This window comes from Coturnix japonica, chromosome 9, assembly GCF_001577835.2.
Source record: "Coturnix japonica isolate 7356 chromosome 9, Coturnix japonica 2.1, whole genome shotgun sequence".
Classification (NCBI taxonomy): Eukaryota; Metazoa; Chordata; class Aves; order Galliformes; family Phasianidae; genus Coturnix; species Coturnix japonica.
Genome location: NC_029524.1, coordinates 13,857,154 through 13,871,648, shown reverse-complemented (window position 1 = coordinate 13,871,648; position 14,495 = coordinate 13,857,154). Strand labels below are relative to the sequence as shown.

At 58.7% G+C, this 14,495-nt stretch overlaps 3 protein-coding genes across 12 annotated transcripts in view; all 3 read right to left on the bottom strand.

Annotated features, from left to right (window-relative positions):
- Positions 1 to 41: 41 nt before the first annotated feature.
- On the bottom strand, positions 42 to 4,369 carry LOC107318209 (PHD finger protein 13-like). Of its 2 annotated transcripts, none has more exons than XM_015871778.2 (5): positions 4,169 to 4,369; positions 3,024 to 3,116; positions 2,302 to 2,905; positions 2,005 to 2,040; positions 42 to 1,896 (listed from the first exon to the last, which is right to left on the bottom strand). In XM_015871778.2, exons 1-5 carry the CDS (start codon positions 4,247 to 4,249, stop codon positions 1,670 to 1,672), a joined length of 1,041 nt encoding a protein of 346 aa, XP_015727264.1. In that variant the 5' UTR covers positions 4,250 to 4,369; the 3' UTR covers positions 42 to 1,669. The 2 variants fall into 2 exon arrangements, with proteins under 2 accessions (XP_015727264.1, XP_015727263.1); XM_015871777.2 differs by having other exon boundaries at positions 2,005 to 2,043; positions 4,169 to 4,368.
- A 214-nt stretch (positions 4,370 to 4,583) lies between these two features.
- ABCF3 (ATP binding cassette subfamily F member 3) lies at positions 4,584 to 11,188 on the bottom strand. Its single transcript, XM_015871718.2, has 21 exons — positions 11,035 to 11,188; positions 10,781 to 10,928; positions 10,592 to 10,671; positions 10,249 to 10,301; positions 9,282 to 9,379; positions 9,056 to 9,178; positions 8,593 to 8,859; positions 8,376 to 8,456; positions 8,121 to 8,180; positions 7,971 to 8,027; positions 7,754 to 7,776; positions 7,420 to 7,475; positions 7,100 to 7,300; positions 6,851 to 6,927; positions 6,558 to 6,602; positions 6,337 to 6,469; positions 5,993 to 6,081; positions 5,772 to 5,863; positions 5,509 to 5,641; positions 5,285 to 5,372; positions 4,584 to 5,165 (listed from the first exon to the last, which is right to left on the bottom strand). The coding sequence occupies exons 1-21, from the start codon at positions 11,105 to 11,107 to the stop codon at positions 5,007 to 5,009; spliced, it is 2,136 nt and encodes a 711-aa protein (XP_015727204.1). The 5' UTR covers positions 11,108 to 11,188; the 3' UTR covers positions 4,584 to 5,006.
- A 153-nt stretch (positions 11,189 to 11,341) lies between these two features.
- AP2M1 (adaptor related protein complex 2 subunit mu 1) overlaps positions 11,342 to 14,495 on the bottom strand; it is a 32,621-nt gene continuing 29,467 nt past the window's right edge. For 8 of the 9 annotated variants that reach the window (XM_015871720.2, XM_032446439.1, XM_015871722.1 and 5 more), the window contains 5 exons: positions 13,594 to 13,713; positions 13,160 to 13,295; positions 12,885 to 12,982; positions 12,637 to 12,748; positions 11,885 to 12,337 (listed from right to left, as the gene is read on the bottom strand). In XM_015871720.2, coding sequence (XP_015727206.1) covers positions 12,203 to 12,337; positions 12,637 to 12,748; positions 12,885 to 12,982; positions 13,160 to 13,295; positions 13,594 to 13,713 — 601 coding nt within the window. In that variant the 3' untranslated portion in view covers positions 11,885 to 12,202. Of the gene's footprint in view, positions 12,338 to 12,636; positions 12,749 to 12,884; positions 12,983 to 13,159; positions 13,296 to 13,593; positions 13,714 to 14,495 lie in introns of all 9 variants that reach the window. The other variant, XM_032446437.1, reaches the window with a different exon arrangement.

Below are 14,495 nucleotides of genomic sequence, written 5' to 3'. Positions count from 1 at the left end.
CACCTGGGAGGAAAAGGGAGAAACAGGCCGAAGCCAGCACCATTATGGCAAAAGTACTTTATTATGTACATATGACTCCAGCCACACTCCACAGGGCAAGGACCAGAATTTGCTATTTTACATATCAATACAAAGTAACTATAAAAAACATAAAGCACTTTCGGGGCCCAGGCTTTCCACAGGAGAGGCACAGGGGATGAGCCTGGGGATCGCCAGGTGGCGGGGGGCTGCCCCCTCACCTCCCCCAGCTATGGTCCCATAGTAACCCAGATGTGCAAGTAGGAGAGAACCCAGCTAAGAGAAGCAGTGATGGGATGTACAGCGAGTTGGGGCTGCCCCACACCCTGCTCCAGCAGCAGAGTGCCAGGGCCAGGGGGCAATGGGACAGCAGCGGGGTCTGTATTCCCCACCCAGAAAGTGCAGAAGGCACCGGGCCAGGCTCTTTGGAGGGGCTGTGAAGGAGGATTTGGACAGTGAGTGAACGCAGGGCCCCAGAGCGCACACATTGCTTGGGGAAACGCCTTCCACTCTGAACTGGAAGGTAGGTCCTGCACCTCTGGAGCAGCAGTTGCATAGCAAAAGGGGCTCAGGGCCTGTTCCTGACATCAAACTTCACTCTTAAGTGTCAAGAAAAGAAGTAATAATACAAAAGAACAGCCAACAAAACCATTTCTGTGCTGGAGGGGCACGCTCAGAAGCAAAGCCAGCTCTGTCCCAGCTCAGCTCTCAGCATCACGCGGATGCTCCACCTGCAGGCAGGAGATGGCCGCAGGGTACAAGGTTCAACTGTTAGAAACATGGATAACCAACAGAATGCTTCCCACTGCTCATCCCACGCCCTACTCGCTCTGAGGGTAGCTGGGTTCCCTACCACCAACCTCACATCTGTTTCAGACAGGAGACTTTAGTGCAACCGGAGTATGTGAACCAAGAGGACTCAAAGAACAACTTGTCTAACAATCTACCATAGGACGCCCTTGCTGCACGCCGTTCTTTGCCCAGTGGGACTACCCTGAGGTCTCAGGCACAGCAGCTGAAATCAGAAGCACCATACAACAGGGGCAGGGCCTCCCCTGTGCAGCCTGAGGGGCTGATGAGCCAGAGATGGACACCTAATGCCCAACACGGAGCAGCCTGGTTTGCTCCAGGGTCGGGCAGGGCCGATATTCATTCCTTCCTCTCATCCTAGAGAGCAGCACACTACACAGAGGAAGTTTGCCTGGGCTGTATCTACATCCTGGAAGAGAACTTGGGTCACTGGGGCTTCGCCATCGCAGCCCACCTGAAGGTCTCAGGCAAGGACAATGGTGAGGATGGATGAAGGAGGATGAGAGCCACAACTTAGAATAAGAGTAAGCTTCCACCACGCCACATGGAAACTATCTGAACTAGGTTCTCCTCAGCTGGCCTGGGGGGAAGGCACCGAGCCAGGTTTGTGCAAGGACAGAGATGTGTCTGAGTGACCCAACGCACGGCTCCTCTCCCCCAACATCTCAGGGGTAACTGAGCTCCGTGATCAACACAACGCCCAGGAGACAAGGAGCAACAAGGGGGACAGCCCAACACCACAGCCCAGCCCTTCCCCTGCCGTTACTGCATTGATTGTCTAGCCAGATTGGGCTACGGCCTGAGGTGTAAAGAGGGGCCCCTTCCCTCCCAGCCCCCCTGCTCAGTCACAGAAGCGCTTGCGGGGCACCGTCCGCGCTCTGTTGGAGCGGCGAATCTCCTGCTTGGCGTCACGACACCGCTGGCAGATGAAGATCTCAGGCACGTTGGATTTGCGGATCTTGGCACAAGAGAGGTGGATCCAGGTAGCGCACTCGCTGCATTCAATCATGGGCCTCCCCGCAAAGGGCTTCAGGCAGAAGCAGGTGATCAGATCCCAGGCGTCATCGTCTGGTCACAGAGAGATGGATGCAGATCAGAAATGGCCCCACAGCTGTGGTCTGACCCCACCGTGGGGCACAGCACCACCTCTGAAGCCACAGCACCCCCCCAACTCACCTTCTGCTTTGGTGTTGGGAGCTGCTGCAAATTCATCTGCTGGTGTTGCAAGAGGGGAAAGAGAAAAAGTAAAGACCAGATCAGCACGGCACCTTTACAGCCAACTCCCTCCCTCCCTGACACCTTCCCAGCCCGCACTGCACTCTCTATAGAGGAAAGTCTCTAAAAACCAGGTCTCTGCTCTCCACTTGTCCCTTTATGGGGAGAACCCAGGACCACATGCAAGTGCGGGTGGCCCTGGCCAAGGGAGGGTCGGTGTTTGGCACCAATCACAGCTACGTTCCTTCAGGCACTCACCGCTGAGCTGTGAGCTCCCTCTGCTTGCGTCTTCCCCTTCGCTTTGGTCCAAGGTAGTACAAGAACCGGGGCTTTTCCTCCCTCCGGAGCACTGCTCCTGCTCCTTCAGCTGCACATCGTCTCCTGCTGGTTTCCCTGCTCCCTGTGCTCCGTGCTCCCAGTCCTTCTCCTCCTTCATCAGCTCCTCCAGGAGGGCACGAGGCTGTGTGTCCCCAGCCAGGCTGAAGGAGGGCTCCAAGAACTCTTCTTTCCCAGGCAGCACCCGTCCCTCCAGCGCAGCCAGCTCCGTCCCACGCTCCTGCTCTGACCCAAAGCTCTTCCCGGCGCTCAGCTTCTCCACCTCCTGCTCCAAGATCAGTTTCTTCACCGGTGGCTTCTTCCGCTTCACCTGCTGGGGCCGGACGTCATAGAATCCAGTGGGGAAGGCAGTGCAGCCCAGAAGCAGGCTGCTGTCTGCAGCCCCCCTGGCCGCGCTCCGGCTGCTCCTGTCATCAGCCAGGAGATGGATATCAGAGGAGTGAGAGGAGGCCCAGCTATCGCTGTCCTGTGTGCTCCCCGTGCTGTTCTGGGGGCTCATGCTGCCGCCGTGGCCCCAGGGCTCGTTCTGCAAGAGGGGAAAGCACAGCAATGGTGTGAGATGGCAGCAGGGACAACGTGAGACTGCAGCACCGACACCAAGGAAGTGTCTGTGGGACGCATGGGAGCCTTTGGGGGGGACTCACCTCATCGGGGTACGGGATGTACCCGGCGTAGGCCAACACGAAGGTGCAGAACTGGTTGAAATCCTCCACGGTTCTCTGTCGCTTCATTAACGGCTGCAATGAACAGCAAACACGGGTCAGCCCCACTGCCCACGTACGGACCCAGCACTGCACATGGACACACGGGGCCCCGATGGCCGCCCCCCCCCATCCCCTCCCCGCCGTGTGACACACGCGGCCCGCTCCGTTCGCCCCCCGCACGGGACACGCCCAGCAGCGGGAACCGTGAGTCAGAGCCGGGGGAGCCCCGGGATCCCGGGGGCGGGCGGGGACCGGGGGGACAAAGTCAGGGAACGGCGCAGCGGTAGAACGGCCCCATCCCCATCACGGCACGGGGCGGGGAGCGGCAACGGGGAACGGGAGCGGCCCCCCCGCACCCCCCGCCCCGCCCCGGCCCGGCCGGTCCCCGACACCTGATCGCTCCCAAGATGGCGCCCGCGCTCCCGGGCTGCCCCCGGCCCCCCCAGCCCTGCTCCCCCCGCCGGGCTCCGCTCCCCCCCGCTCCGGGACACGGGCACGCGTGGGCTGCGGGCACAGGGGGGAGCAGCTCTATCCCCCCCCGGGGCAGCACGGCAGCAGCCCCCCATCCCAGCACGGCACCGCCGAACCCACTCCCCCAGCACAGAGCCCTCCCAACCCCCACCCCCCCCTCCGGGGCCTCGCGCACACACGCAGCCCTCTCCAACCCCCCCAAACTCACAAAGACCCCCATACACACACACGGGGCGCCCCCAGCTCACACCGAGCTCCCATACACACGCACACAACCCCCCCACCGCCCCCCCGGCACGCTCCCAGAGCCGCGATACACACAGAGCCCCCCCCCGGGACCTCTCCCTCCTTACACCAACACACACACAAACAGGCCCCCTCCCCCAGGGCCCCGCAACACACACACACACACACAGATACACACACAGATACCACACACACCACAGCCCCCCCCCCCCCCGGCCACGCCGGATCCACGCACACACACACACGCTCCCCCCGCCCCAAGAACTGCCGCTCAGCCCCCCCCCCCACCCCACACAACCCCCCCCCACCCCTAATCCCAACAAGGACCCCCCCCCCCATCCCATCCCATCCCCCCGGACCCCGCTCACCTCCTCGCCCCCCGGGGACCCGGGGCTGGGCACGGGGCTGCTCCCCGCCGATCGCGTCCCTCCGTCCCCCCCGCCGTCCATGTCCGCCCGGCCCAGCAGCACAGCGGTACCGATACGAAGCGGAGGATCGCTCGGTGTCCGCCGCCGGTCGGAGCGCGGCCGCCAGCACCGCCCCGGCTGCAGGGGCGGACCCACCTGGTGGCGGGGAGGGCGGGGGGCGGTGCCTGGAGCGGGACGGGCCCCCTCACCGCCCCCGGGACCCCCCTGCCCCCACCGGGACCCCCCCACAGCCCCCGGGACCCCCGCTCCCCACCTCAGCCCAGACCCCCCCCCCCCGAGCCCCGCGGCGCCCCGAGCTCGGTGCTGGGTGACCCCCCCCCTCCATGTAACCCAACAGACACGAGCAGCCCGCCCGTAGCGTTTATTCCGGTTTTATTTACACCGCAGGTTCCTGCGGGCACCCCGAGGGCCCCCCCGGGGGTACGGAGCCCCAGGGGTGGGTAGGGGAGAAAGGCAAAGCGCGCCCCAACCCCCGCGAGTCCGGGGGTGGGGGGAGGTGGGGGCACTTGTAGCAGCAAAAGGCCTCGCTTTGTGCTGGGGGGGAGCGGGGAGAGGAACAGCGCTGATGGGGAAGGGGGCCGAGCAGACAGAGAGCACGGCTTCCCCCTGAGCCCCCCCAAACCCCCCCAGCGTGGGGCACGGCGGTGGGGAGGGCACGCTGCCTTCCCACATCCCAGCACAGAGCAGCACCCACAGCCCCACACCACGTGGGGTGAGGGCGTAACAGAGAGCAGCGCAACCGGGGGGCACAGGGACCCCCCTCTCCCCCCATCCAGCCCTATAGGAATCCCTCTTTGCGGAACTGCTCCTTCAGGATGTCCCTGTACTGGTCGAAGCCGCCCTCGATGCGGGTGACGGTGGCGTTCTCACACACCCACAGCTCGTGGCACACCAGGCGGATGAAGCACTCGTCGTGGGACACCAGGATGATGCCGCCCTGCCAACACACAATAGAGGGGCATTGAGCACAGCCGGCATTAGGGGGGGCTCTGGATGAGACACCCCAGCTGGAGGCTGCAGGGAGCTGTAGGAAAACAAGGGGGGATGTCGCCTTACCCGGAACTTATTCAGCGCCTTCGCCAGCGCCTCGATGGTCTCCATGTCCAGGTGGTTGGTCGGCTCATCCAGGATGTAGAAGTTGGGGCTGGAAGAGAGGACAGCACTGAGAGCACGGGATGCAGCCCTTGGGTTCAAAGAGCAGCACAGCCACTGCTGCCCACCTTCCTCACACTCCAAGGATGCAGCCATAGAAAAACTAAGGGCTTATATGAGACAATTACCAGGACATGGTCATCTGGGCAAAGGCCACCCGGCTCTTCTGGCCCCCGGACAGGCTGGCCACGGGGCGCACAGCCAGCTCCCCTGACACACCGTAGCTCCCCAGCTGGTGCCTGTACTCCTCCTCCGTCTTCCCTGCAGAGCACAGCACAACGTGCCTGTAGCACACGGGCACCCGTGTTGTGAGGGGGAAAAAACCCCACTGGGACATTGAGAGCAGGAGGTGAGGAGAGGGCTCAGATCTCTTCACATCTCCAAAACACACCTGGGAATTTCCTGGCCAGCAGCTCTACAGCACTGATGTTCAGGTCCAGCTGATCCACGTGGTGCTGGCTGAAATAGCCGATTTTTAGGTTTCTGCAGAATGAGAAGAAATAGGGAAGTGGTTCCCATAACCACAGCACTCCCAGCCCCATCTGCAGGAAGGGGCACAAGGCTGGGTGAGCAGCCACCACTCCTCCCCCTCCAGCCCTTCCTACCAGGTACCTGTGAGCGTGTCTGATCCCTCTGACTGGTGCCAGCTCCCCCATTAAGATCTTCAGCATGGTCGACTTGCCAGCTCCATTTTCCCCAACCTAGAGAAGCAAAGGCAGCGTTGAAGAGCATGAAACCCTCAGAGCTACCTCGGGGATGGGGAATTTCAGCCCCTGGGTGATCACACAGCACTGCTGGAACACACTCCCTGATCCCTGAGCTTAAGGACTAGCTGGGCCAGCCCCCATTTGCAAGCACACAGCTTGAGGATGAGGACTGCTGACACTGAAGCTGGCCTTGCTCTGAGCAGGGACTTGGAGGGCTCAGGGGTCCCATCGCTCTGTGATCCCACGTACCACGCAGATGCGGGACTCCAGGTCAGCAGAGACAGACAGGGAACGGAATATGTAGTGACTCGGGTCATAACAGAAATCTACTTCATCCAGCTGCAGGATGGGAGGGGAGAACTTCTCAAAGCCATCGGGGAACCTGGGAAGGCAGGAGGAGGTGAGAGATGGCCGGGAGCTTCAGAAGGGAAGCCGGGTCCCTTCCAAGCAAGGGCTCAAGCCACACTTACTTCATCATCACCTCAGACTCCTTGTCCACGGGTTTCAGCTCTGGCCTGCAAATAGGAAAGCCACAGTGTAACTGAGGTGCCTTGCACTGACCCCACACCAGAAGCCCACATTCAGACTTCTGCTCTGCAGAGCCTCATCCTGGCCAAAGCCTCCAGAGGAGACACAGCACCCAAAGCCCAAACCACCCATCTCCCCACACACGGTGTCCTCCAGGTTCACCTGGGAACACTGTTTTCTCCCCATCAGCACTGCCCCCTCCCCAGCTCTGCAGAGCAGCAGGTCGGGCACTCACAGCTTCTCCAGCAGCTTGAGTTTGCTCTGCACTTGGGACGCCCGGTTTGCATTGTAGCGAAAGCGGTCGATGAAAACCTACGAGTGACAAAACCCCATTCAAACACAGCCAGCCCAGCACTGCTGAGCCTTCTGCAACCACAGAGCCACAGATCGCCGCGACGCTGAGCAGCAGTGAATACGGGATGCTTGCTAAGAGCAAGGAGAAAGGGGCAAGAAGTGCCCCAGCCCTGCTGGTTTCTGCCAGTACCTGGATATGCTCTCGGTACTGCTGCTGCGCCTCGTACTCCCGCTGCTGGTTCTTCAGCCGCTCCTCCTTGGTCTTCATGAAGTTCTCAAAGTCCCCACGGTACGTGTCCAGCCGCTGCGAGTGCAGGTGGATGATGTCTGTGGCCACCGTGTTCAGGAAGTTCCTGTCGTGGGACACCACGAGGATGGTCGACTGCCACGTCTGGAGGAGACAGCGAGAGGGAGACCTGAGGGAGCCCCAGTGCCACCACCCAGCACGGCAGGACACCAGCCTGGGGGATGTCCCTGTCTCCTGGTGCTCTGCCCTGTTCCCACCCCTACCTGCAGGTAGTTCTCGAGCCACAGGATGGCCCTCACGTCCAGCATGTTCGTGGGCTCTGAGGGAAGAGAACAAAGGCACCAAGATCAGGTCAGGAGGGACTGGGATGGCTGGATGATGCTTTTTTACAAGGGAAAGACCAGTGACCAGCCCAAGCGGCTGCCCAAGCAGGTTCCCCGGGTGAGGATGGCTCCATGCCACTGCCGGGGAGCACTGACAGCCCTGTCACCCAAGCTATTTTGAGCAGGCAGCTAAAGGCCACGCTGCCTTCCCAACCCAGCAAGGGTACGGGCAGGCCCAGCAGCAGGGTTAGAGGGACCTGTGGTATCGACTTACCGTCCAGCAGAAGGAGGTCTGGCCTAGGGAAACCAAGACATGGGCATCAGAAGCAAAAAGAGCACAGGGTCAAGGCAGAGCACGTTTCACCACACGCAGAGCTGTGATGCCTCAAAAGCTCCCCACCCTGACAGTCTGAGAGGACCCCCGGGCAGCCCCCCTGCAGCATGGACAGCAAGGAAGGTGAACCGTATAGAGTGAATGACTGGACACTGACCTGGCAAACAGGGCTCTGGCTAAGGCCAGTCTCATTCTCCAGCCTCCAGAAAACTCTCTGAGCAGAGAAGAGATTGCAGAGAAGGGTTACAACTTAATCAGAATAACTCAAATCCATTCAAATTTTGATGCCCAGAGCCTGGAGACTTACTTGGTTGTCTGTTGCTGCATCTTTGTGTTAAAGCCCAGCCCAGCGAGAATGACAGACGCCCTGGGGAAAAGCAGAGAGAACTGGAACACATCTGTCTGCACAGCTCAGTCTGTGCTCCTGGACCCATGGGCACCATGGGCACCCTGCTACGTAGCTTAAGGCTGCCGTGGTGCAGGAAAACTTCCCCGCAGGCCTAAGAGCATCATTTGGCTGCTGGCCATGCCAGCAGACAGCAGTGCCACAGGGCTGCCTCACCTCGCCGGGGCCTTGTCTGCCTCAATCTCCTCCAGCTTGGCGTAGATCTCCGATAGCCTGGTGCCTTCAGTCCCTTCTCCCCTAGAGCAGAGCAGAGAGATTAGATCAGGATCTGAGCGCTGAGGGAGGCTGAGCACCCCAAGCAGGACTAAGAGAAGCAAGACCTCATGGACAAAAGGCCGAAGAAGGACTGCAAACCCAGCGATGAGCACCTCACCTGCCAGCATTCACTTTGGCCGTCAGCTCCTTTTCCTCCCTCAGCAGGCTCTCCCGAGTGGTGTCACACTCCAGCACGCTCTGCAGGGCCGGCGTCTCATCACCCGCCACCTCCTGCTCCACGTGCAGGATGCTGATGTGTGAGGGAATGCGCAGGCTCCGACTGGCGATCATCTTCAGCAGCGTGGTCTTCCCCAGCCCGTTCCTGCCCACCAGCCCGTAGCGCCGTCCAAACGCCAGGTTCAGGTCTGCTCCTGCCAGCAGGACCCTAAAGGGAGGGAACAGGCAGGTACCTGCTCAGACTGCCCCATGGAGAGAGGCATTCAGCAGCCACCTGCCCCCAGCATCCTCCAGGCTGCACCTCCGGATCCTTCCTGTCATTTCCCTGCTACTCTTGAAATCTAGACCTCCCTGTGTTCTGAAGCCGCAGCCAAGGTCCATCCCACCTCCCCACCTGCACTCACCGCTCACCGAAGGAGACATCGAAGTTCTCGATGCGTACGTCGTACGACTTGTTCTTGCCCGATGACTCCATGCGGGTCTCCTTCTTGCTGGCAGCTTGGCTGGCGGTCGCCTCCTCGAGGACTCTGCAGCAGGCAGAACGCAGAGAAGGGGCTCAATGGGAAAGCTCTGTATGCTCACATCCCAGCCAGGGCAGCCTGGTGGTGCTGGAGGCAGCGCTGCACTCACAGAGGGCTGGATGACTTCACGGAATCCCGCTCCATCCTCTTGTCCTGCTTGGCTTTCAGTTTGGCTTCTGCTTTCTCCAGTTTCTTGGCGTTCACCATCTGGGGCAAAAGTAACTGTGAGAGCACGTCTTCAGAAAAGCCCCAAAAACCAGCTCCAAGGGAAAAGAGAGCTGTTGTCCCCTCATGCCTGGAAGGAATGGAGGGCAGGAGGGAGCTGGGACTGGGGAACTGGGACAGCCTCAAGGAGGTTAATGGGGCCAGTACGACACTTCAGGAACACAGTCCTAAACCAACAGCTTGTACGCAACGGTTTGGGCTCAGCAAGCAGAGTCTGGCTGACCTTAACCCATATGCTCTGCCCCATGACCTGTTTCTCTGGTTTCAGGGACTCGAGTCAGCCAAGGCACTTCAACAACAGCACCAACATGGGTTGGACTGGATGATCTCCAGAGCTTATTTCCAACCCCTATGATTCCATGACCCTGAGCTGACCCAGCATCGCCTTCACTCAGCCCACACCTACCCCAGCCCAGCACCACTAAGTGTTTCCCCTCTCCTGGCCCACATCTAACAGCTGTGTGGGGCTCAGCTCTCACTGAGCATGGCAAGAAGCCTTGCTTACATCATAACCACCCGATCAAAGCTGCGCTGTAGAAGCCAAAGTCCTTCCTGAAGTTAGAGACAGTGCACTCTGAGCATTCCTGCTTGACTGACCACGCATTGAAGCTCATTAAGATAAAGGAAAATTGAGCTTATCAAGTTAATAACCTGTTAGCTCCCTCTGAAGCTTTATGCCATTGAGGCCAGGACAATGACACAGAGGCAGGGCACCCCTGTACCCCCATGCTGCACCGCTACCTTTGGGCCTGGCTAAACCAGCAGGTGAGGGGACCACAATGGGGTGCAGAGCTGCAGCCCCACATAAGGGTTATCCCAGCAGCCCCCCATGGGTCGCAGCCCTCACTTACCGACGTCTGGCCTCTCTTCAGCAGCAGCCCCGGCAGCAGGTCCGTGTTGGCATCTGTGAGGGGATGGGAGGGGGGTGAGCGGTGGGGTCCCCTCTCCTGGAGGATGAAGGGAGCAAAGGATGGGAGATACAGAGAACTGAAGGACAGAGGATTGAACGGTGGGGTCTGAAGGGCAGGAGAATACAAAGATGAAGGGCTGGAGGATGGCACAGCTCAGCCCCAGGACAAGGCAGAGCGGTGTAGGTTTGGGGTGGGTGTTGAGGTGGGGTTTGGGATGCAGGGCTGGGGCTGAGCTGCCCTGTAGAGCCCTGTGGAGCCGCCTCACCCCGCTGCCACCGCTCACCGTATCCATCGGTGATCTGAGAGAGCTGGATGGGGGCGTCCAGCAGCACCTGGCTGCAGCGCTGAGCGCGGGCTTCGTCCCTGCGGGAGAGAGGAGAGGAGGGGAGAGGGGGGTCGGGAGTCGCGTTGCGTTGCGGTGCGTTGCGGGGTGTAGCGGGGTGTTGGTGCAGGGTGTTGTGGTGCTGCTCACAGCTGCAGGCAGTTGAAGAGGCGCTGACACACGTCGCGGATGGCGCTCTCGTCCTTGCCGTCCCTCGCCACCTCCTGCAGCAGTTCTCCCACCGCCTCCACCAGCTCGTCCACCGACTCGAAGTCCGCGCCGCTGCTGTGCAGGATCCCTGCGGGCACCGGGACACGATCGCGACTATCGCGACACACCGACGGCCGCCCCCCCCCCCATCGTCCCTTCTCCTCCCCCTCGCGGCTCCTCGCGGCGCTGCTCACCCGTGACATAAGCGAACACCTCCCCGTCCAGCTCCGGGAACTCGGTGCGCAGGATGTCGGAGCACGACGCCATGGCGCTGCTCAGCGGGGCCGGCGCCGCCGCACGGAGCACGGCCCGGCACGGCCGGAAGGAGCGGGCACGGCCGAGGGATGACGGGACGGAGCCGCCATCATGGCGGGGGGTGATGGGAAACGTAGTGCGACGGGACAGCGCCTGCGCACGGCGGGGAAAGCGAAAGCACGGCCCGGAGCACGGCACAGAGCACAGCACGGCCCGGAGCACGGCACAGAGCACAGCACGGCCTGGTCCGTTCTACGTACTTTATTAGATTGAGAGCTGGACAAATCACAACGTGTACAAAATGGAGAGCACACCACCAGAAGCGGGACTGCGGGCAGCAGCAATGTTGTACGGGCCGTACGGGATGGGGCAGGGGCTGTGAGTGCGTTTAATTGCAGAGGACAGACCCCGCTCAGCTCCTGCCCCACAGCGCAGGGTGGAGCCGGCCTTATTTCCAATGGACGGGGACTGGCTGGAGCCAGCAGCGGGTTGGGGTGAGTTGCTCCATGGCCCTGAAATGCTGCGCTACCCACATACACACCAAGAGTCTGAACCCTCAGCCTTTGTTTTTGGTCACAAACCTTCCCAAAGCAGGGCTCTATACTGAAGACTTTGCGTGAGATAAGGAGGTGGTGACACCTCAGGCATCCCAGACTGGCCAGCGACATCTACCACAACAGCAATAGCTAGTACAGAAGCCGGGGTAAGTTCAACTCAGATTTGTCCAGTCTACGTTTAAGGTCTATTCTACGAGTACATATGCACAAGAACTTCAAAAATACTAGGATATGATGCGAGTAGTGAGACACCAACAGAAGAGTAGTTTAATGGTGGACGTTCCCTAGAAAGATCACGAGAGGATGGGAGTTAGACGAGCCCTTCCCCACCCTGGGATGGGGAGCAGGAGGCTGCACCCCTGCACACAACCTGATTCTGAGCATCAGCTGCAGCGGGTGGTAACTGAGCACAGGCAGAGTCTGCTCCCGGGTGAGCCACAGGCTGTGGATCAGCGTAGAGGGGCCAGGCAGATGGTCTCTGAATGTACTTGAAGACTGAGAAGACGTGGAGGATGGCTTGGAGAAGAGGGAGCCTGGCAGCCCGCTGGGGCTAACACCTGGTCTCGTAGATCCCGCTCCTGCCGATGTACCTCACCCATTTGATCACATCGTGGTCACTATAGTTCAGCTTTGGCTCAAAGACTTTCAGGTAACGCACCTTCAGCCCAGAGGGCGCAAATGGGACCTGTTGAACAAAGGAAAGGCAACAAATCAAGTGGGAACGTAGTGATAAGATGCTCCCCATACACAGCAACCTGGGCTAAGCAGAAACAGACACAAAGAGCCATCCCTCCCCACGTGCATGGTGACAGAACCCAATGGCTGTAAAGGCAATATTCTTCCATTAGCTTTGACACCCGGCTGGTTTCATGCTAGGCACAGTTGCACAGCTGTGAGAACTCAGCTCTCGGGAGGCTGGAAGGGGCTGGACTGACAAAGCCTCTCTAAGGATAGCAGCACCTTGGAAGGGAAACAGGGACTCACCTCAAAGTTCATGGAGATCGGGGGCCGAGCCCACTTCTTCTTGTCATTGGTGGGCAGCAGCTCGATCTCTGCACTGATCTGGGATTCCTTCATTCCAGCCATTCGTTTGATCCTATCAGAGAAAGCACAGAAGTGACAAGGTGTCCAAGTTAGTTCTCCTCTTCACTGCACGTGCTTGGTGCAGAGACTGAGCAAAGTGCCTTCCCAGACCCTACCCACACAGCACCCTGATCAGCAGGCTCACTTACTTCCACACAATGGCATTCTCACTAGCCTTGTACTTTGCCTTCCCTTTCATGCAGATAACTTGCACTCCGCTGGTGTTGAGAGGTGTTGGGATCCGGACCTGAAAGGCAGAGGATAGAGAACAGAAATGATGCTGTAGCAGGGGCACTCTTTTTGCACCACCACACATCTGTAAGCACTCAGTTCATTTCAGTCCCATGCAAGTTTGAAAAGCCACCTGCGAGGACAGCACAGCAGGGGACAACAAGCAGTGAGACAGAACAGGCCCACAGCTCACCTCTATCTTCTGGGCCAGCAACGAAGGTTTGAAATTTGATTTGATCACCACCTTCACTTCCAGTTTGGTCCGACCCACCTCCCGCACCAGAGGGATCACACGGAAGGGAAGGATGATGTCCTTAGTGGTTCGGTATCTGCAGGTACAAAAGCAACACGACTGAGGAGTTAAACTCCCTCAAGCTCTCAAATTATACCAGCTTCTTAAAACAACAGCTTCTGCACACTGAGCGTGCTAACAAGCAAAGAAAGAAAACCATGTTTCTACCCCATCTGTAAAATAAGGGCTTACAGAACAATCTACAGATTGCACTTTGAAAAGAAGGAAGGGAAGTGTAGCATAGTCTACTTAGTTCTCAAGGACTGCAAGTCTGTCCAAGACCAGCAGCAGCAAGTGTATGCCAACACCAGCCTGTTCACCTCCCAACAACGTACCTCATGAGCTCAAACTCTCCATCTGGCGGAATGAAGCTGATGCTCCTCTCAGAATCAAACTTGCTGAGCCTCACACACTGGTGGAAAGTGCAGTCATCGATGGCGATTGACTGTTTGCCGCTAAAACAGAAGACAGAGTTAAACAGCTGCAAGTTACAGCCCCACTACCTTGGTACAGCTGAAGTTTGCTCAGGCAGAGACTATTCTACAGAGCATGTTGCCATCGCAAGTGTCCAGGAAATGGGGAGGCAGGGAGAGATTCAGGGGACAGCAGCCTCCTGGCTCAGACTTCCCTTGCTTTACCGAAGTCATATTTCAAGACAATTGTTTGAAACAATTCTCCCTCCTCTCCCCAAAGCTGAGACACTCCTGTTGCAGCCAGAGGAACACAATGCTCAGGCCTGCCTGCCAGCAGCACCCCAGTACTGCAAGGGCAACTCTGGTAGCCCAAGTCTTCTTGCAGCACAGTAATAAGAAAACACTTTCCTGTCCACAAAGCTATCCCACTGCCACAAGCCAGGAGATGTGAGGTATAGGCTCCTCTTGTTTAGAAATCTCTTCAGAGCCTGACAGCACTCTGCTTGCGTTGAGTTCTGGTTGCTAGGAAGATGTTCTCAGGGTTAGGTTCTACAATTAGCTAAGAACTCATTTCACCTATTGAAAGTGAACATAAAACTGAGAATTTAGCTGGCAGCAGAAGAGGCAGAAGTATAGAAAAGGTGGTTGTCATGGTTTAATAATTTTGTAATTTTTGCTATCAGTATTCCACATCATAACATCATATTAAGCATGAATAATTTTACTGAATCTGCAACTTACAGAAGAAGACTACATCTCCCAGGGAACAACACGATAGGTCACGGGACCTGGACTCTATATTAACTCTGTCGCAGAACAGACTG

Bases quoted from the DNA above. Each gene is read 5' to 3' on its own strand.
- LOC107318209 (XM_015871777.2), bottom strand. From the start codon at position 4,249: ATGGACGGCGGGGGGGACGGAGGGACGCGATCGGCGGGGAGCAGCCCC. The intron at 2,044-2,301 runs GTGAGTGCCTGA...TTGCAACACCAG, and splicing joins AGGGAGCTCACAGCTCAGCG to CAGATGAATTTGCAGCAGCT. The intron at 1,897-2,004 runs GTGAGTTGGGGG...CTCTGTGACCAG, and splicing joins TCCCAACACCAAAGCAGAAG to ACGATGACGCCTGGGATCTG.
- ABCF3 (XM_015871718.2), bottom strand. From the start codon at position 11,107: ATGGCGTCGTGCTCCGACATCCTGCGCACCGAGTTCCCGGAGCTGGAC. The intron at 9,179-9,281 runs GTGAGTGCAGCG...TGCCTGCTGCAG, and splicing joins GTGAAGTCATCCAGCCCTCT to AGTCCTCGAGGAGGCGACCG. The intron at 6,928-7,099 runs GTACTGGCAGAA...TGTCACTCGTAG, and splicing joins AGTACCGAGAGCATATCCAG to GTTTTCATCGACCGCTTTCG.